This window comes from Tetrao urogallus (assembly GCF_951394365.1).
Source record: "Tetrao urogallus genome assembly, chromosome: 25".
Taxonomy (NCBI): Eukaryota; Metazoa; Chordata; class Aves; order Galliformes; family Phasianidae; genus Tetrao; species Tetrao urogallus.
In genome coordinates, this window is record NC_136838.1 from 558,756 (window position 1) to 575,433 (window position 16,678).

Here is a 16,678-nt window from a genome sequence, read left to right on the forward strand (position 1 = left end):
GTAAGCAGTTCAGCAAAACCTGTACACCACTGTCTGCCACCACAGAGCTCTTCTGAGTTCCTCCCACCCCTTCCCTCACTGTCCATTATTTCTACAGGCCATTTTTTTCTGCAGAGAGCAGCATAGCATTTTTACTTTATAGTTCCAGTGTTCTTTATGTGGCTAATGGAGAACTCTGCAATGTAGAATGAAGTAATGGGAACTTCATTCAACTGGCTGATTTAATAGTTCAACCCTCCACATCGGACCTTGCTCTCCCCAGAAAAACCTTTGCGTATTTGTCACTTACTCATATTGTTCCACTTCAAGTGTGGTAGCCAGCATTTCAGAAATAACAAAGAGAAAAAAAATGCACTGAAGTTTTTCTCTTGCAAAAGATTTTTATTTTACAGTATTGATAGAAGCAAGCAAGAGCCTTGAAACCATTACTGCAATGAAAATGCGACCCCAAGTCTGCTCCTCAGCTTGCTACCTTGCTCACTTTAAGGGCAAGAATGCTTTCAACATTTTTAGTAATATACTTAAGGTTAGAAACTCACTAGTGAGCACATAGAGAAGGAAGGCAGTGTACAGAGAACAGCAATCCCAGCCTTGAGAACGCTCCGCTGCAACAGACCACTGCGGACACTTCCGTTTTATCATCAAAACTGAAACTAGAACTGCATCATGAATGAAATTTATTACTGTGGACAACGTATGACATTGGTGTAAATTATAAATGAACCAGCAGAAATAAGTGTTGGTCCCTGTAATTTCTGTAGCTAAAGCTAGTTTATCATGGAAGATTTACATACTGCTAAAATCCTTGCAAAGTTGTAGTATTCATTTTTTCTAATAAAAATTTGTGGAATGAGATATATATTTAGCTCCATGAGGTCTTTGCTTGCAGTAAGACAGCCTCGTTAATAAATAACCAAATTAACTTTCGAAAGCATCAGATGAGCATCACAGCAAAAGCCTGAGAAATAACTGAAACCCACTTCAAACACAAAACCATTTTTCCCTCTGAATTAGCATGCGCATGTAAGTCAGCTCCGACTGGCTTCCAGTGAGGGTTTCCCAAGTGTCATGGCTGGAGGCAAGGATACGGCCTGTGTTTCTGCAACACTACTATCTGAGACATGTCTTTCAAGGCTCCACACCCCAAGACTGACTGTTTAAAATAAAATCTGTAATTCCTTACAACTACAATATACTTCTGCGAGAATCCTTCTTTGTTTTTTTTTTTTGTTTGTTTGTTTTTTTTTTTGTTTTTTTTTTTTGGCTCAAAGCTTGCTTCCTGAGGTATTTTGTGTGATAAAACTCTGATCAATTTGTTGAGGAGGCAAGTGATGGCTGCTAATCGTGTGACAATCAATATCACTTTGGGAACATTTGAAAGCCCCTTCCTCCAGAGCTGCTTGCCTCTGGAAGAGAGCGCTCAGGGGTGTTCACTGGCGGAAGATCTGGCCTGTGACTAAACAGCTCCAGCTAGGTATGGGAAAATTGGGGAATGATACCATTGTGTCCCGTGAAAAACAGGATGCAGATGGGCATCCCTGCTCCCTCTTATCTGCTGGCAAGGCCCGGAAGAACAAAGGAGTTTCTGCTGAGATCCCAGAGCCAGAAGCTGCCACTCCAAGGAGAGCTGACTCAACCACTGTGGATTTGAGCTGTCACTCCAAAGACAGCTGACTCGGCCGCTTTGAAACCATTGAAAAGGGGCCATCATCACCATGGTCGTCGTCGTCGTCGTCAACAGAACAACTCTGCCCGACCACCCACTCTACTGAAGATCAATGACTGAACTACAAACCACGCTGGATCCATGGTGGTGATTATCTCCCTCTTGCTTCCTATTCCTATAAAGACTCCTTGCTTCTTCTTTTCTTCTTTCCTATCTTTTCTATCGCCCTCCTTCCCTTCCCCATTACCCTAATTCATAATAGCGTCCGTCCTCCCCTTCTCCATTTCCCTGATTAAGATTTGTAACAAACTGGTCGGACCAACATTTGAACTGTTGTTTCTTAATCTCACACCGGGTAGATAGACAATAAAAGAACCTCCTCTCCCTCCTATAGATTGGAGCAAGACAACTTCTTGAGCAGGGTCTTGACAGGAAGAAGAAATGCTGCCATTAAGCAGAGACAGAAAGGGGCAGAGGCAGTGGCCTGCCCTCTCCCACCTGTGTGCCTCAGAACTGGGAAGTTACCCAGCTCCCTGGGGTGGGAGCATAAACCTACTTTCATAGTTCCAGCATCGAACAGAATCCCTTGGGAGAACAAGACTGAGGGCTTCCATGGCTCTGCCCAAGCTGAAGTGGGCAGACAAGACAACAGCAAAAGAGGAGAACTCACATCCAGTTACACTTCCGGTTTTTCTTCCCTAGACCAAGTTAGTGCTCCAAGATCCTTCCTATCTAGCCATCAACTCAAGGTTAAAATGTGGCTCCCCTTCCTTCCATATGTCTTGCTCATTTCTTCCTGTGGACAGGACCTCTACCCTGGCAGCACCCTGGGCATGACACTAAGTGCTCCAGGCACACAGGTTTCCAAGTGATGCCTAGCTTATCTAATGTGCACCACTTAACACACTCTTCCCTGTCACCACAAATATACCATCAAAATCTTAAGCATCTGGCTTGATTACTGGCAAATCTACATTTCCGGTCTTGTCTGCTCTCTCCGTTTTTTATATTGCTGACCAAATAATTTTCTCAGGCCAAGACTTTGAATCTTCCACGCTTCTCTTTGCGTCACTAGGTATGGATTCCTTGAGATTATTTTTTTTTGTATTCCTTTCTCTACATGCATAAAAGTTCATTCTCAGCAGAACTTTTCCTAACAGATGGTTTGGAAAAAAGGGAGACAGAAGTATAGAGAATGAATGAAGGACCACTCAGTGCCCATCTAGAATCATCTTCACTGAGTCAGTCTGCCCTCCAGCAGGTATGCATGGGTGAAAGAAGGCAGCCGAGCTTCTCCAGCAGCTCTGCAACTGTTGGTCTCAATCTATGTTCCTTTAACTTCTCCAAATCCCTACTATTGTTCCTCTAACTTAAAGCCTGTCCATCACTTTACCCAAATCCTTACTCCTTTGCTGCCAGTCCCACATATTCCCAACACCCCTGCTCTTTTCCAAGTCTCTGGTGCTTTGGAATAGGCAGAGCCTCAAAATAAGGCAAAAAAAAAAAAAAAAAAAAAAAAAGGAGAAAGAAATTAGGTCACCAAATGCTTTTGAACACAAAGGTTGAGGGAACAGAGCATGGTTTCCACGTAATGCCCACCATGAAAGCGAAGCAACTGGCTTGGTTCCAACTATTAGATGCTGTTACCAATATGAGCTTTTAATTCTCACTGTGTGTTTCCCATCCATCCCTTGCACCTTGTTCCCTCATTTTTGGCGATCATTGAAGCAGAGTTGACATCACACTGGGCTTGATCATGTCAGATGGATCACTTGCAGCTCACTGCTTACCAATGAGCTGTACCTGGCAGAACATTAAGGCCTGGAAATGCTGCCATAGCGGTTGCAGAGGGCTGCATACTTCTGCTCCCAGTTCCTGCAGACAAAGCAGTAGCCTGGTGTTGGTCAGGGAAAGCTTCTCCTGCTGCAGCTTGATGATGATGGATCTGGAGATGATCTGCAAGGTGAACTTCCACACATTTTACAGAAGGTGGCAGAGAAAAGCAGCATCTGTCAGTCTTTTAGGAGAGCCCTGGGGCAGGAGAAAAACTTGTTTGCCCTAGCAGCTCATTAGCACTAAGGATTCATTAAAAAGAGGAGCTACATAGCAATTGGGATTGAATAGTACTGACAACCTGTTAGTCCTCGGAACTCATTAGTATTGAGGACGCATTAGCACTAGCAGCTCTTTGGCACTTTTGTGTGAAACTCTTACATTTTAATAATGGATAAAGCAAGTCTTTAATGGAAAATTTTATATTTTGGATAAAGTGAGCCCTTTATAAAAAAATCTTACCTTCTAACTCTCCCCTTTTGCATTTTCCTGTGCCAAAAGCAGGTTTCTGTGAACCATCTCTGGATTTGGATGCTCTGGGAGCAGAAGTCCTGCATGTCAATCATGAGGTCCAGCCTTGTCCAGCATGAACATGCAGATCCTCCTCATGTTGAGCAGTTTCTGCTTGAAGCACCAGTTCAGGATGACCACAGTGCGTCAATGACAACGTGCTCCTCCAGGTTGGAGCCCAGGGACACTGCTAGGGGCAAAAGAAGGCAAAGAGATGGGTAAGGGAAGTGCAAAAAAATGGAAAAGAGAGGTGAAATGTGGGGGAGAAAAAAGAAAAAAAAATGAATGGGAAAGGAAGAAGCAAGGAATAGTAAAGAAGTGCACAAGGAACAAGGAAGGAATGGACATGGGGTGGGAAAGGAAATGAGAAAGGGATGGGAAAAAGGACAGAGAAAGGGTCGGGCAAGGAGCAAGCAAAGAATAGTAAAGAAATTGGAAAGGAACAAAGAAGGGACCAAAGAAACGAGGAAAGGAATTAGGAAGGAAGGAGCAACAGGAGGAGCAATGGGAAGGACAAAGGGGTCCACGTGTCTCCTGTTATCCCTGCAGTAACTCCGTTACTCCAAGATTCTGTGACATTCACTCGGATTGAACGCAGCACTGAAGTGTGGAGGTGGCACTGCGTGACAGCAGGGATGACAAAACCCACTCGGAGGGTGGCAGCGGTGACAGCAGGGATGACACAGCCCCTAAGGTGACCCCTGGATCGAAAGCCCCTCAGGAGGCGGCAGTGGGTGACACTAGGTGAAACCTGGGGTGACACAGACCCCCAGGGAGCGGCGCTGGTGACACCAGGGAGCGACAGTACCTCGGGGCGGCACTCGGTGTCCTCTGCAGCCCCCAGGAGCCTCTGACCCTTTTTCGTTGCCCCTCCAATGCGCCCCTTCCCGCCGCTTCCCCCCCGCCCCTCCCTCAGCCTCCCTCAGCCTCCCCTCCCTCCCGCCCTTACAGCCAATGGGAACACGCGCTGCGGCGGAAGGCGGAAGCAGCGGGAACGCCCGCGCCCCCTTTCTTCCTCCCCCCCTTCCGGGGAAGCGGACGTCATGGCGGCGCCGGCTGCCTAGAGACAGCGCAGGGCGTGCCTGGGGGCTGCCAGTGCCGTTCGGGCTCAGCCAACCGCATAATTCTCATCCTGATCCTAATCCATTACCTGCAGCCCTATAACGCGGCATAAATCCTTCCTGAGTGCGAACCTTGCCCAGGCTGCGGCATTTCGGGTGTGGTAACCCGGCCCTGGGGCGGCCCCGATGGGCCGGGCCCCGTCTGCCAGCAGGGCTGGGCCAGGCCAAAGGGAAGTAGAAAAGAAAAAGTTAAAAATAGTCATTTCCGCATCCTCCTGCCCCACAGCCGGGTGTTGTGCCCCGCGGTGAGGTCCTCTGCCCCAGGTGAGGTCTCCTTCTCCCTCATTTGCCTGGCACAAAGCTCTTCTGCCCCACAGCAGGTCCTGCCACTCCTTTGGAGGTTTCCCCTCACACATTTCAAGGTGCCTCGTGACAATTTTTCTATCCTGTTTCAAGGTCTACCACCTACACTGAGCCTCAGAGAGCTGTTCTGCTCCACAGCACGTTCCAGCAAGGTCTCCTGCTCCACTGTGAAGAAGTCTTCTTCCCCATGGAGGACCCTGTGATCCGCATACCCCCCTACCACTACATCCACGTGCTGGACCTCAACAGCAACGTCACTCGTGTGGAGGTTGGACCTCACTCCTACATCCGGCAGGACCATGAGAGGTACCTGCCTGGGGTTCAAGCAGTGGGCTGGAGAGACTCAGTCCCACATCTAGGGCCGTGATGGGCTCTGTAGGTCCGTGGGGGGCTCTGTACAGTTATAGGAATTCTGTATGATCATGGAGGCCTCTTCTATCTGGTTGTGTTCCATAAGGCCTTAGAGTTCCATGGGAGGTCTGTGGGGCGAAACAAGGGTTGTGGAGTATGTGAGGGGTGCTGTGGAGCTCCAACAGTCCTACAGAGCTGATGGCATATGTGCGGGGGCACCTGCAGGGTGGTCTTTTCCCCCAAGCGCATGGTGATAGTTCCCCCCCGGCACTACTGCGTGGTGCTCAATCCTGTGGCCCGGGGCCCAACGGGAGCTGTGCTGTTCGATGGTGCGGGGCAGGCCCAGCTGCGGCATGCTGACCTTGATGTCCGCCTCACCCAGGAGCCCTTTCCCCTGTACCCCGGTGAGGAGCTCCAGCAGGTACGCATAGCCACCCTACATTGCTCCTATAGCCCCCTATAACCTCAGCTATCTTTTCCCTGCCACCCTGCAAAGACTTCCAGCACCTCTACCTATGGGTTTCAGGGTGCCTACAGCTCCCTGTAGCCCCCTGTGGGATTATCCACAGCCTCCTGTAGCTTTTTCAGTGTGTGACAGTATACACTAGCTTAGTCTTATATAGCATCTGTAGTTTGCAGTTTGATGTGATCCCCCTTAGCTTGTATAGCTCTTCTAGGTTTTCATGATTCCTGGAGCATCTGTAGCTCACCAGCAGCCATCCCAGAGATCCTATAGTTAGTTTCTGGTAATCTTTCCAGCCCACATTCTCCTTCAGCTCTTCAGAAGCTCCACAACACCTTATAGCTTCTATGGTTCTTATAGTCCCCCTATAAGTCCTCTACCTTCCCCTCCATGGTATCCTATAGATTCTATAGTCTCCCAGGTCCCCCTCTGCAACTCTTCTCTGTGTCCTTCCATAGCCTCTATAGCTCCTCCTGTAATCCCCTATAGCTCCTCTGACCCCTCTGTTCAGTTTGCTATACATCCTGTAAACCGTCTATAGCTGTCTCATTGACTATAATCGTTCCTGTAGAACTCCCACAGCTTCCCGTAGCCCTCCATGTGTTCCCCTTGTCCCTGCTTTGTGCCTGAGTACTTGCCACTGCCCTACCAGGACCCTTGCATCCCTCTGATAGACTTGTCATGACCCCATGTCCTGAGGTCATGTCCCAGAGAAACCTTTTCCCCTATGTCCCCTGCCATGCCACCGTCACTTCTGTCCCCCATTGTCTTCCAGACATCCCTAGGTTGTCACCCTCAGCCCTGACCTCTGTGTCCCCAGGATGTCACCCTCAGCCCTGACCCTTGTGTCCACAGGGTGTCACCCCGCTGCAGGTGGTGCTGGCTGATACTGCCCTGCGCCTTCGAGCCTTGCTTGACTTTGAGGATGAGGATGGGAACAAGTTTGTGGCAGGCGATGAGTGGCTCTTTGAGGGTCCTGGTAAGCAAGGGGCACACTTTAAGGACACCTTGGGGACATCTTGGGTTGCTGATGGTGCCCCGGCTCCACAGGCACCTACATCCCCCACAAGGAGGTAGAGGTGGTTGAGACGTTGCAGGCCACCGTCATCAGGCACAACCAGGCCATCCGCCTGAGGGCACGCAAGGAGTGCCTCGACCGTCAGGGCACGCGGCGTGTCACAGGTAGTACCCTTGGGATTGTCTTTTCCCCGCCAATGGCCCTTGGGATCATCCCATCTCACTCTGATGACCAGTGGGATTGTCCCTTCTCACCCAGATGACCCTTGGGATCGTCCCATCCCACCCTCGTGATCCCAGACACCGTTGAGGTCATCCCATCCCACCCTAACGACCCTTAGTTTTGTCCCTTCCCACCTTTGGAGTTGTCTCATCCCACCCTAATGACGTCTGAGATCATCCAGTCCCACCCTTAGGACTCCAGACACCCTTAGGTTTGTCCCACAGGACCCCCAGCACCCTTCAGACCCCTTCCCAACCCAAATCTCCCCAACCCTCCCTGTCTCCCCCAGTCTGCACCAGCCCCCTTAACTCCTTGATCACCCCATAATACTGTTTCCAGGTGAGGAGTGGCTGGTGAAGCGGGTGGGTGCCTACCTGCCAGGGGTCTACGAGGAGGTGGTCGATGTCGTGGATGCCTATGTCCTCACTGACAAGGTACAGGGACATGGGATCCCCTGTGGTCTCCCCTACACCCATGGGTGACAGGGACACTCCAGGATTTTTTTTCCCTGAACCCAAATCTGGGGCAAGTTTAGGTGTCCCATCACTCTGTCTCCTAGCACATGCAGGTGATAAAGACCCTCTGGGACAGAATTGGGGTCCCATCATGCGCTTTGATCTCATTGTCCCACAGAAAGCCCTCCACCTGCGAGCTACCCGGACCTTTGAGGATGCACAGGGACATGTGCGCCGCACAGGAGAGGAGTGGCTGGTGACACAGGAGCAGAGTGAGGCCTACGTCCCTGATGTCTTCGAGGAGGTGGTGGCTGAGGTGCTAGTGACAACTTTGGGTCCTCGACAGTACTGCGTGGTGCTCGACCCTGTGGGACCCAACGGGCAGCCCCAGCTGGGACAGAAGCGTGTGATCAAGGTGCACACCTCATGGGACCACAGAGATGTCACCTGCAGGTCCTTGAGGACAAGTTGGGTAACCCCAGAGGACCATGTAGATGGACCTCAGGGACCTGCAGGTGGCTCTGATGTACCCATAGGTATCCCCAAGATATCTCAGAGGTGGCCAGTGGCCACCAGGGACCCTAATTTACTCCCGAGAGCACATAAAATCCCTGAGGTGATGTTCCTGTGTCCCCAGGGGGAGAAATCCTTCTTCCTGCAGCCGGGTGAGCGGCTCCAGGCTGGCATCGAGGATGTCTATGTGCTCTCTGAGGATGAGGGGCTACTTCTTCAGGCTCTGCAGACAATCAAGGACACTGACGAGGTGACACTGAAGCTCATAGCATCACGTGGTGGAGACTGGGGGTGGTGGGCGAATGGGGGACAGAGGGAACAACTGGGGGAACTAGGAGGGGAGCAAAGGAGACTCGTGGGAACACTGGAATTGGTAAGGTGCATTGAAGGCAGGTGGGGACAGGTGAGGTTCATGGGGGACGCCTGGGGTACATGGGAACAGGTGAGGTGCATAGGGGGCACCTGGGATACATGATGATACCTGGGGACATGATGATACCAGGGGGACACCTGGGAGATTCTGGAGGTCCCACATCCCCAGCCAGGGATTGGGTAGGGTCCCCACATCCCATGTCCCCAGGCTGGTGCTGATGCCACCGCTGCATCCTCAGGATGGGACAGAGGTGATACGGCGTGCAGGGGACCGCTGGTTGGCCCGGGGTCCTCTCGAGTACGTGCCACCAGCTGAGGTGACTGTGCTGGAGCGACGCCGTGCGCTGGCCCTGGCTGAGAACGAGGGCATCTATGTGCGGGACATCCGCACCGGCAAGGTGAGAGTCCTGTTCCTACAGACCCCATGGGTGCTCAGTGCCCCTAAACCTACCTCAGTGTCCCTCACACTGCTTTCCAGTGTCTCTAGAAACCTTCCTCAGCTCATCCCAGCGCTTCCAGTATCCCATATAGCTGCTTCCAGTACCTACAGAGCCCATCTAAGATCTCCAAGAGCCCCCCACATCCCTTTGGATACCCCTCCAAGGGCTCCTAGTAACCCCTTTCCTCTCTCAGTCCCTCAACAATCCCTTCCCAGTGCCCCCACAGTCCCCCTCCCTAGTGCCCCCACACACCTTTCCAGTCTCTCCCAGTGTCCCCCAGCACACATAATTCCCTCTCAGTTTCCCCAAGCCCCTTCCGAGTGTTCTTAGCACTCCCCAAATCCCATCCCAGTGCCCCCAGACACTTCCCACAGCTCATCCTAGAGCTTCCAGTATCCCATATAGCTGCTCTCAGTAGCCCTTTCTGTGCCTCCACATGCTCTCCCAGTACTCCCAGTAGGCCTGAAATCCTCTTCCAGTGCCCCTAAGCCCCATCCAAGAGTTCCACATACCCCACGGATCCTTTCAGACACCCCTTCCAGTCCTCCTAGTATTCCTGGTGACACCCTAGCCCCACACTGGTTTCCATACAGGTGCGGGTGGTGACGGGGCAGACCTACATGCTGACAGAGGCCGAGGAGCTGTGGGAGAAGGAGCTGCCCCAAGGGGTTGAGACCCTGTTGGCTGAGGCTCGTGGGGACACAGCTGGTCAAGATTTGGGCATCCAGTCATCCTCAGGCCCCAGTTTTGGGGTCCAGGAACGGGACCGGACCCGTGCTGTCACATATCAGGTGCCCCATAATGCTGCTGTGCAGGTCTATGACTACCGGGAGCGGCGAGCACGGTAAGTGCCTTCAGTTGAGAGGCATGGGGACAATGGGATGTGGGGCAGGCACTGAGTTTGGGGAATTTTGCTGGGATCCCTGGCTTTGTTTTTTCCTAAAAGCCAACCTATTGGATCCATTCAAACTCAGGATATTCTGGCTTTGTAGGGTTCTAGGTTTTTATGTTTCTGGGATTCTAGGGTTCTGCATTTCCTAGGTTGCTGGGTTTCTGGGACTGCAGGACTCTAGGATTCAAGGACTGTAAGTTTTTAGGACTCTCAGTTTCAACAATTCAGGGATTCTAGCATTCTAGTTTTTTAAGATTCTAAATTTCTAGGTTTCCAGGATTCTAGCATTCCATGTTTATAGAGTTCTAGGGTGTTTATAAGATTCTTGTATTCTAAGCATCCTAGGGTTCTGTGTTTATAGGACTCTAGAGTTCTAGGATTCTAGGGTTCTGGGGTTCTAGAGTTATATGACTGTAGAGTGCTGTAGAGTTGTTGAACTCTGGGGCTGCCAAGGAGTGTCCAGCCCTCTACTACCTCCTGATGACCTTCCTGTGCTGCAGAATCTCCAATGTGACTGTAGGGTTTTGGGGTGAGAGTAAGGAGCACAGTGATGCTTATGGGTACTTACTCACGATGCTTACTCAGATTATTATAGGTATCGTGGGACTCTATGGTTTCTAGGCTTTGTAAGATTGTAAGTTTCATTGGATTCTAGGGTTTGTAGGATTCTGGGGTTTGCAGGGTCCTCGGCTTGAAGGACCCCTGGGCCTCATTTTACCTTACGATGCTCTTTCTCCACCCCGTTGCAGAGTGGTACTGGGCCCCGAGCTGGTGGTGCTGGGTCCTGGTGAGCAGCTGACGGTGCTGTCCCTATCTGGAGGCCGCCCCAAAAGGCCCCACGCGCGCCGCAGCCTCTGCCTGCGCCTCGGCCCTGACTTCTGTGCTGACATTGTCACCATTGAGACAGCTGACCATGCACGGCTGCAGCTGCAGCTGGCCTACAACTGGTGGGGCTGGGGGCTGAGGGGTCTTAGGTGGGAGTTAGGGTGGTCTTAGGATTGGGTGGTCTTGAGTATGGAGTGATCTTGTGTATGGGGTAGTCTTTGGGTAAGGGTGAGGTGGTCTTGGGTGGGGTTTGGTTTGGTCCTAAGTCTTGAGGTGGTCTTGGTGTGGGATTTGGGTTGGTTTTGGGTGGCGTTTGGGTTGGCCTTGAGTTTGGGGTGGTCTCAGGTGAGCTATGGGTTAGGATTGGGTGGAGTTTGTGATTGATCTTGGGTGGGGTTTGGGGTGGTCTTGGATTTGGGGTGGTCTTGGTTGAGGTTTGGGTTGGTCTTGGGGTGGGGCTTGGGATGGTCTTGGGTTTGAGGTGGAGTTAGAGTGGTCTTAAGTTTGATTTGTTCTTGGGTGCAGTATGGGTGGTCTTGGGTGGAATTTCACTGTAGGACAGCCAAAGCCCATGGGTTGGTGGCCTGGGGACAGAGGTAGCTTTGAGAATCAGGGTTAGGACCAGGACTGTGGTATGGGGTGGTGACATGAGGACATTTCCCCACAGGCACTTTGAGGTGCCTGAGGATCCAAAGGCTCTGGGGCGTCTCTTCAGTGTTCCTGACTTTGTGGGGGATGCCTGCAAGGCCCTGGCCTCCCGTGTGCGTGGAGCTGTCGCTGCTGTCACCTTTGATGACTTCCACAAGGTCCACCCCTTGCCACCCCTTGGTTCCCCCACTTATCACCCATGCTTCCCCCAGCCACGTCACCCTAAATCATTGCCTTGCGTCCTCCTGTGTCACCTCCCCCTACGTCCCCACATTTTGTTTATGTGATCTTGGCTCGCTCAGATGTCACCAGAATGAGGTTCCCCATGTCCCTGAGTCTCTGCTGTCTCCAAGAGCCTCTGGGGACATCAACAGAATTCTCAACATCCCTGCTTGGCTTTGATAAATCCTTGCAGGTTCCTCAGTGTCACCCCATGTCCCCATTGTGCTCACTGCCCCAACAGCCTACACTATGATATTGTCCCCAGATGTCCACAGATGCCCTTATATCTCCATATCCCCAAGTATCTTCTATATCCCATTTCCCAGATCTCTCCTGTCACCAAATACCCTCTATGTCCCTCACACCCCTAAATGGCCCTGATGCCCCCCTGGTCCCCTGCCCTTGTCCTCGTCCCGCAGTGACACTGCTGTCCCTGCTGTCCCCAGAATTCCAATCGCCTCATCTGCTCAGCTGTCTTTGGCTTTGACGAGGGTGGACGGCTGCGGGAGCACCTGCGCTTTGTCCCCAATGGGCTGGTGGTGACGAGCGTCGACATCCAGAGTGTGGAACCTGTGGACCAACGCACACGCGACGCACTGCAGCGCAGCGTCCAGCTGGCCATCGAGATCGCCACCAACTCCCAGGAGGCTGCCGCCAGGTCCCCAGTTCCCTGTGTCACCTTGGGTTGCCCCCCTCGTGTTCTCTTTGCCATATGTCTTCTTTTGCCTCTCTGTATGCCATGTGTTGCCATATTCCCACCTCTCCTTTTCCACTTCCTGTCCCCATATGACCTCTTTATCCCCAGGTGTCCTCTATGCCCCCTGTGTCCCCAAATGTTCTCTATATCCCATACATCCCCAAATTTCCTCTACATCTCCCATTTGCTCAAGTGTTCTCTATATTCCCAAGTGTCCCCAAATATCCTCTCTATCCCTCTTGTCCACAGATGTCCTTGTCCCACCTCCCCAAGCATCTTCTATGTGTCCCATGCCACCAAATGTCCTCAATCCTATGTCCCCAAATGTCCTCTTTATCTCCCATGTTTCCAAATGTCTTCCATATCCTCCGTGCCCCCAAATTTCATTCCACACACCCTCCATCCTAATGTCCCACAATCTTCAGCATCACCTGCATCCTTCTGTGTCCCAGCATCCCCAAAGCATTCCCAGTGTCCCCAGTGTGTTCCCAGTGTCTCTAACGTGTCCCAAATGTCCCATCCCCAATGTCACCTGTGTGTCCTCAGTATCCTCAGAACCCTAGAGTTCCCACAGCATCCCCAGTGTCCTGTGCTCCAGTGACCTCAACGTGTCTCCAACTGTCCTCCCACTGTCCCCTCTGCATCCTCACTGTCCCACCTCCCAGTGTCCCCCGTGTCCACCCAGTGCCCCCCAGTGTCCCACATGCCCACAGTGTCCCTTCATCCCACAGGCATGAAGCTGAGCGCCTGGCACAGGAGGCCCGGGGCCGCCTGGAGCGCCAGCGGCTGTTGGACCAGGCAGAGGCAGAGCGGGCACGCAGGGAGCTGCTGGAGCTGGAGGCCCTCAGGTCAGCCATCTTGGTTCTCCCCCTTCCCAGCATGCATCACGCTCACCTGCTACCTTGGGAAGGCTGCCGGGGACCTCCATTTGCCCGAGGCTCCACCTGTTCCAGAGTCCCCATGTGCCCCAGCTGGAGCGAGTGTTGGGGCTCTGGGAGTGCTGGGACCCATCGGCCTACAGAAGTAGGGCAGTCTCCTTGCTTGTAGGCTACCGGGTGGGAGGAGGGGATGTGGCCCCGGCAGGCTTGGCTTGTGACAGCACTCCTTGCAGCGCTGCGGTGGAGAGCGCAGGTGCAGCGCGGGCAGAGGCCCAGGCCAGGGCGGAGGCTGCACGCATCGAGGCCGAGGCCGCCATCTTGCAGGCTAAGCTGAAGGCAGAGGCTGTCGCCATAGAGACGGTGCGTTACGAGCAGGGCTGTGGCAGTGTCTCGTAAGGTGGGGTGAGACCTTACCTCCTCCCCGTGCCCAGGAGGCAGAGCTGGCGCGGCTGGAGCGGATGCAAGCACAGGAGGTGCGGGCGCAGCGGGCGCGGGCGGAGGCGGAGGCGGCGCGGGCACAGGCGCTGGCGGCCGTGGAGTCCTCAAAGGTGCGGGAGGTGGCAGCAGCCCTGGGGCCTGAGACCATCCGGGACATCGCCCGTGCTGGGCCTGAGCTGCAGGTATGTGGGGCTGGGGGTGGGGTTAAGTGTCAGCTTTGGGTGGCCATGGGGTTTCAAAAGCACAGCAGTCTTGATGGGCTATAGGGTGCCTGTGGCTTGGGGCTCCATAGGGTGGGAACTCTGTTTGGTTACAGGGTTTCCATTGGATACATGGTGTCAGTGGGGCAGGATCTTCATTGTATTGGGTCTCCATGAGCTCCATGTGGTTTTGGGGGCCTCTGTGGGGTAGAGGGTGGCAAAACATAGGGGGTGTCCATTGAGTTGAGCCTCCATGGGTTATGAAGTCTCTATGGAGTTACAGGATCTTCATAGGGTACAGGCTTTTAGTGGAGCAGTGTCTCCATGGGGTGTCTACATGTTGTTTCCATGGATTGGGTTATCAGTAGATTGGTGTCTTCAAGGTAGGGGGATCTCCATGGCGCTGAATTTCCTTGGGTTATGAGGTCTCCAATGGGACGAGGTCTCCATGGGCTGGAGGTGGCCAGTGTTGTGGGTTCTTCATGGAGTATGAGGTCTCCAGGTTAGGGCCCCCAAGGCTGGTGGGGCCACCAGGTCTCTGTGCCATGATGGGGCAGCGCCTGCACTGTGCTTTCCAGGTGAAGCTGCTGCAGGGCCTCGGACTGCAGTCTGCCCTCATCACCGATGGAGCTGCCCCCCTGAACCTCTTCAGCACCGCCCGGGGGCTGCTGGGGCTGGCGGTTCCTCCGGAGCCCTCAGCCTCGTAGGGCTCAGCACTAACAGAAGGCAGAAATCCCAGGATGCTGAGCACTCAAAGCTTCCTTTTTTTTTTTTTTTTTTCCAAAGTAAAGCAGAGTGATAGCACTAGTGATGTCATAATGATGGGGTGGAGATGTCAAAGTGTCTGAAGTAGTATCACCAAAGTTGGAAAAGACCTCCAAGATCAACCAGACCAACCATCCATCTACCGCCAACCAGACAAATTCTGGTTGATTTTCCTCCCTTTTTTATAACAAAGCCCTACTCCTCTCTCTTTGCAAATGACACCAGTTTGGAGCAGAAGCACCAAGCCTGGGGTGGAGGTGTCTACAGGCTATGTTGTTTCAATGGATTGGGTTATCAATAGATTGGTGTCTTCAAGGTAGGGGGATCTCCACGGTGTTGGATTTCCTTGGGGTTATGAGGTCTCCAATGCAATAAGGTCTCCATGGGCTGGAGGCCATGTCCCTTAGTGCCAAATATGTATGTTTCTTGAAAGCCTCCAGGGACAGTGACTCAGCCACCTCCCTGGGCAGCCCGTTTCAGCACATGACCGCACTTGTAGAAGAAATCTTTGCTAATATCCTACCCCCAGACAGATTGACACTTCCTACCAGCTTGGTGTCATCTGCAGACTTAAGTAAGTGCGTTCGATCCCCTCGTCCAGGTCATCTAAAAAGATACCAAACAGGACAGGCCCCATTACCAACCCCTGTGCAACACCACTCACGATCATTCACCAGCTGCGTGTAACTCCATTCACCACTACTCTCTGGGCCTGGCCATCCATCCAGTTCTTCACCCAGCAAAGAGTGTGCCTGCCCAAGCCATAGGCTGACAACTTCTCCAGGAGAATATTGTGGGAGACAGTGTCAAAGGCTTTGCCCTGGGAACAGTGAGGTCACAGCAAGTGGGGCCCTAGAGGCTGTGGGGCTGAGGGGTGGGGACTGGGAGCCCCTTTCCCTACCTCAGGGTAAATGTGTTAACTCAAGTTTTATTGACATTTTCGATGTATTTTCAAGCAGAAATGAGAAAAAGCAAATTGCAAACAGTTATGGCAAAATACTGAGGACATGGTTAAAAATGAAGTAACCAGTGAATGTGTTCTGGAAGGAAAATAAGGCCGTGAGCAGGGAATAGGAACGTTTCTGAGCAAATCACAGTAATTTAATGAAAAACATTAAAAATATGGTTAGAACAAACTAGAGAATGAATATGTTTAGGGAAGAAAATAGTAGTGTTACTAGGGAACAGCAGATTTTCTGATAAAATTGCAGTACTGGAGACGTAGTTAGAAAACTAGACCTGTGAATATATTGTGTAAGAAAAATAAGGGTGTGAGAAAGGAATGAAGATTCCTGAGTAAAGTGTGGTAACATAAGGAAATAATAAGCAATACAATTGAAAACTAAACCTGTGAGCAAGATTCCAGTCATAAGCCCAAGCTTGGTGCTTCTGCTCCAAACTGGTGTCATTTGCAAAGAGGGAGGAGTAGGGATTTGTTATAAAACAGGAAGGAAAATCTACCAGAATTTGTCTGGTGATGACATTAGGATCACACACCCTGTGCCAATCTCAGCTGTACAAATTCCTGTTTATAAGCTACACAGCACTATACATCAGTTACATATGATAAAGAATAGTAATTATAATCTACAGTAAAAGAGATTTGCATGTGTGTATAAAGACACACACAGGCACACATGCATAAAAGTAACAGTCCTTTTACTCTGCTCTTTCATCTCAGTGTGCACCAAGAATTGGAAAAATCCAAAGGTAATGTTGTAAAATTTCAGCAAAAATTGTAGCCAAGTATTTTGGGGAAACGAAGCAGAACAAAAACAACCCTCTTTTGCCTGTTAGCTTCATGGTTTTGGGTGATATTTTGCTTTAGGAAGTGCCGGGGCTTAAA

General features: G+C 51.7%; 1 protein-coding gene across 1 annotated transcript; it reads left to right on the forward strand.

Moving 5' to 3' along the window:
- Positions 1–5,533: 5,533 nt before the first annotated feature.
- Positions 5,534–14,774, forward strand: MVP (major vault protein; the record flags this gene model as incomplete). Its single annotated transcript, XM_079546598.1, has 16 exons — positions 5,534–5,739; positions 6,010–6,205; positions 7,103–7,226; positions 7,298–7,429; positions 7,827–7,921; positions 8,121–8,357; positions 8,580–8,705; positions 9,067–9,225; positions 9,861–10,111; positions 10,909–11,106; positions 11,652–11,790; positions 12,301–12,512; positions 13,283–13,399; positions 13,663–13,789; positions 13,861–14,049; positions 14,646–14,774. The coding sequence occupies exons 1-16, from the start codon at positions 5,621–5,623 to the stop codon at positions 14,772–14,774; spliced, it is 2,550 nt and encodes an 849-aa protein (XP_079402724.1). The 5' UTR covers positions 5,534–5,620.
- Positions 14,775–16,678: the final 1,904 nt, after the last annotated feature.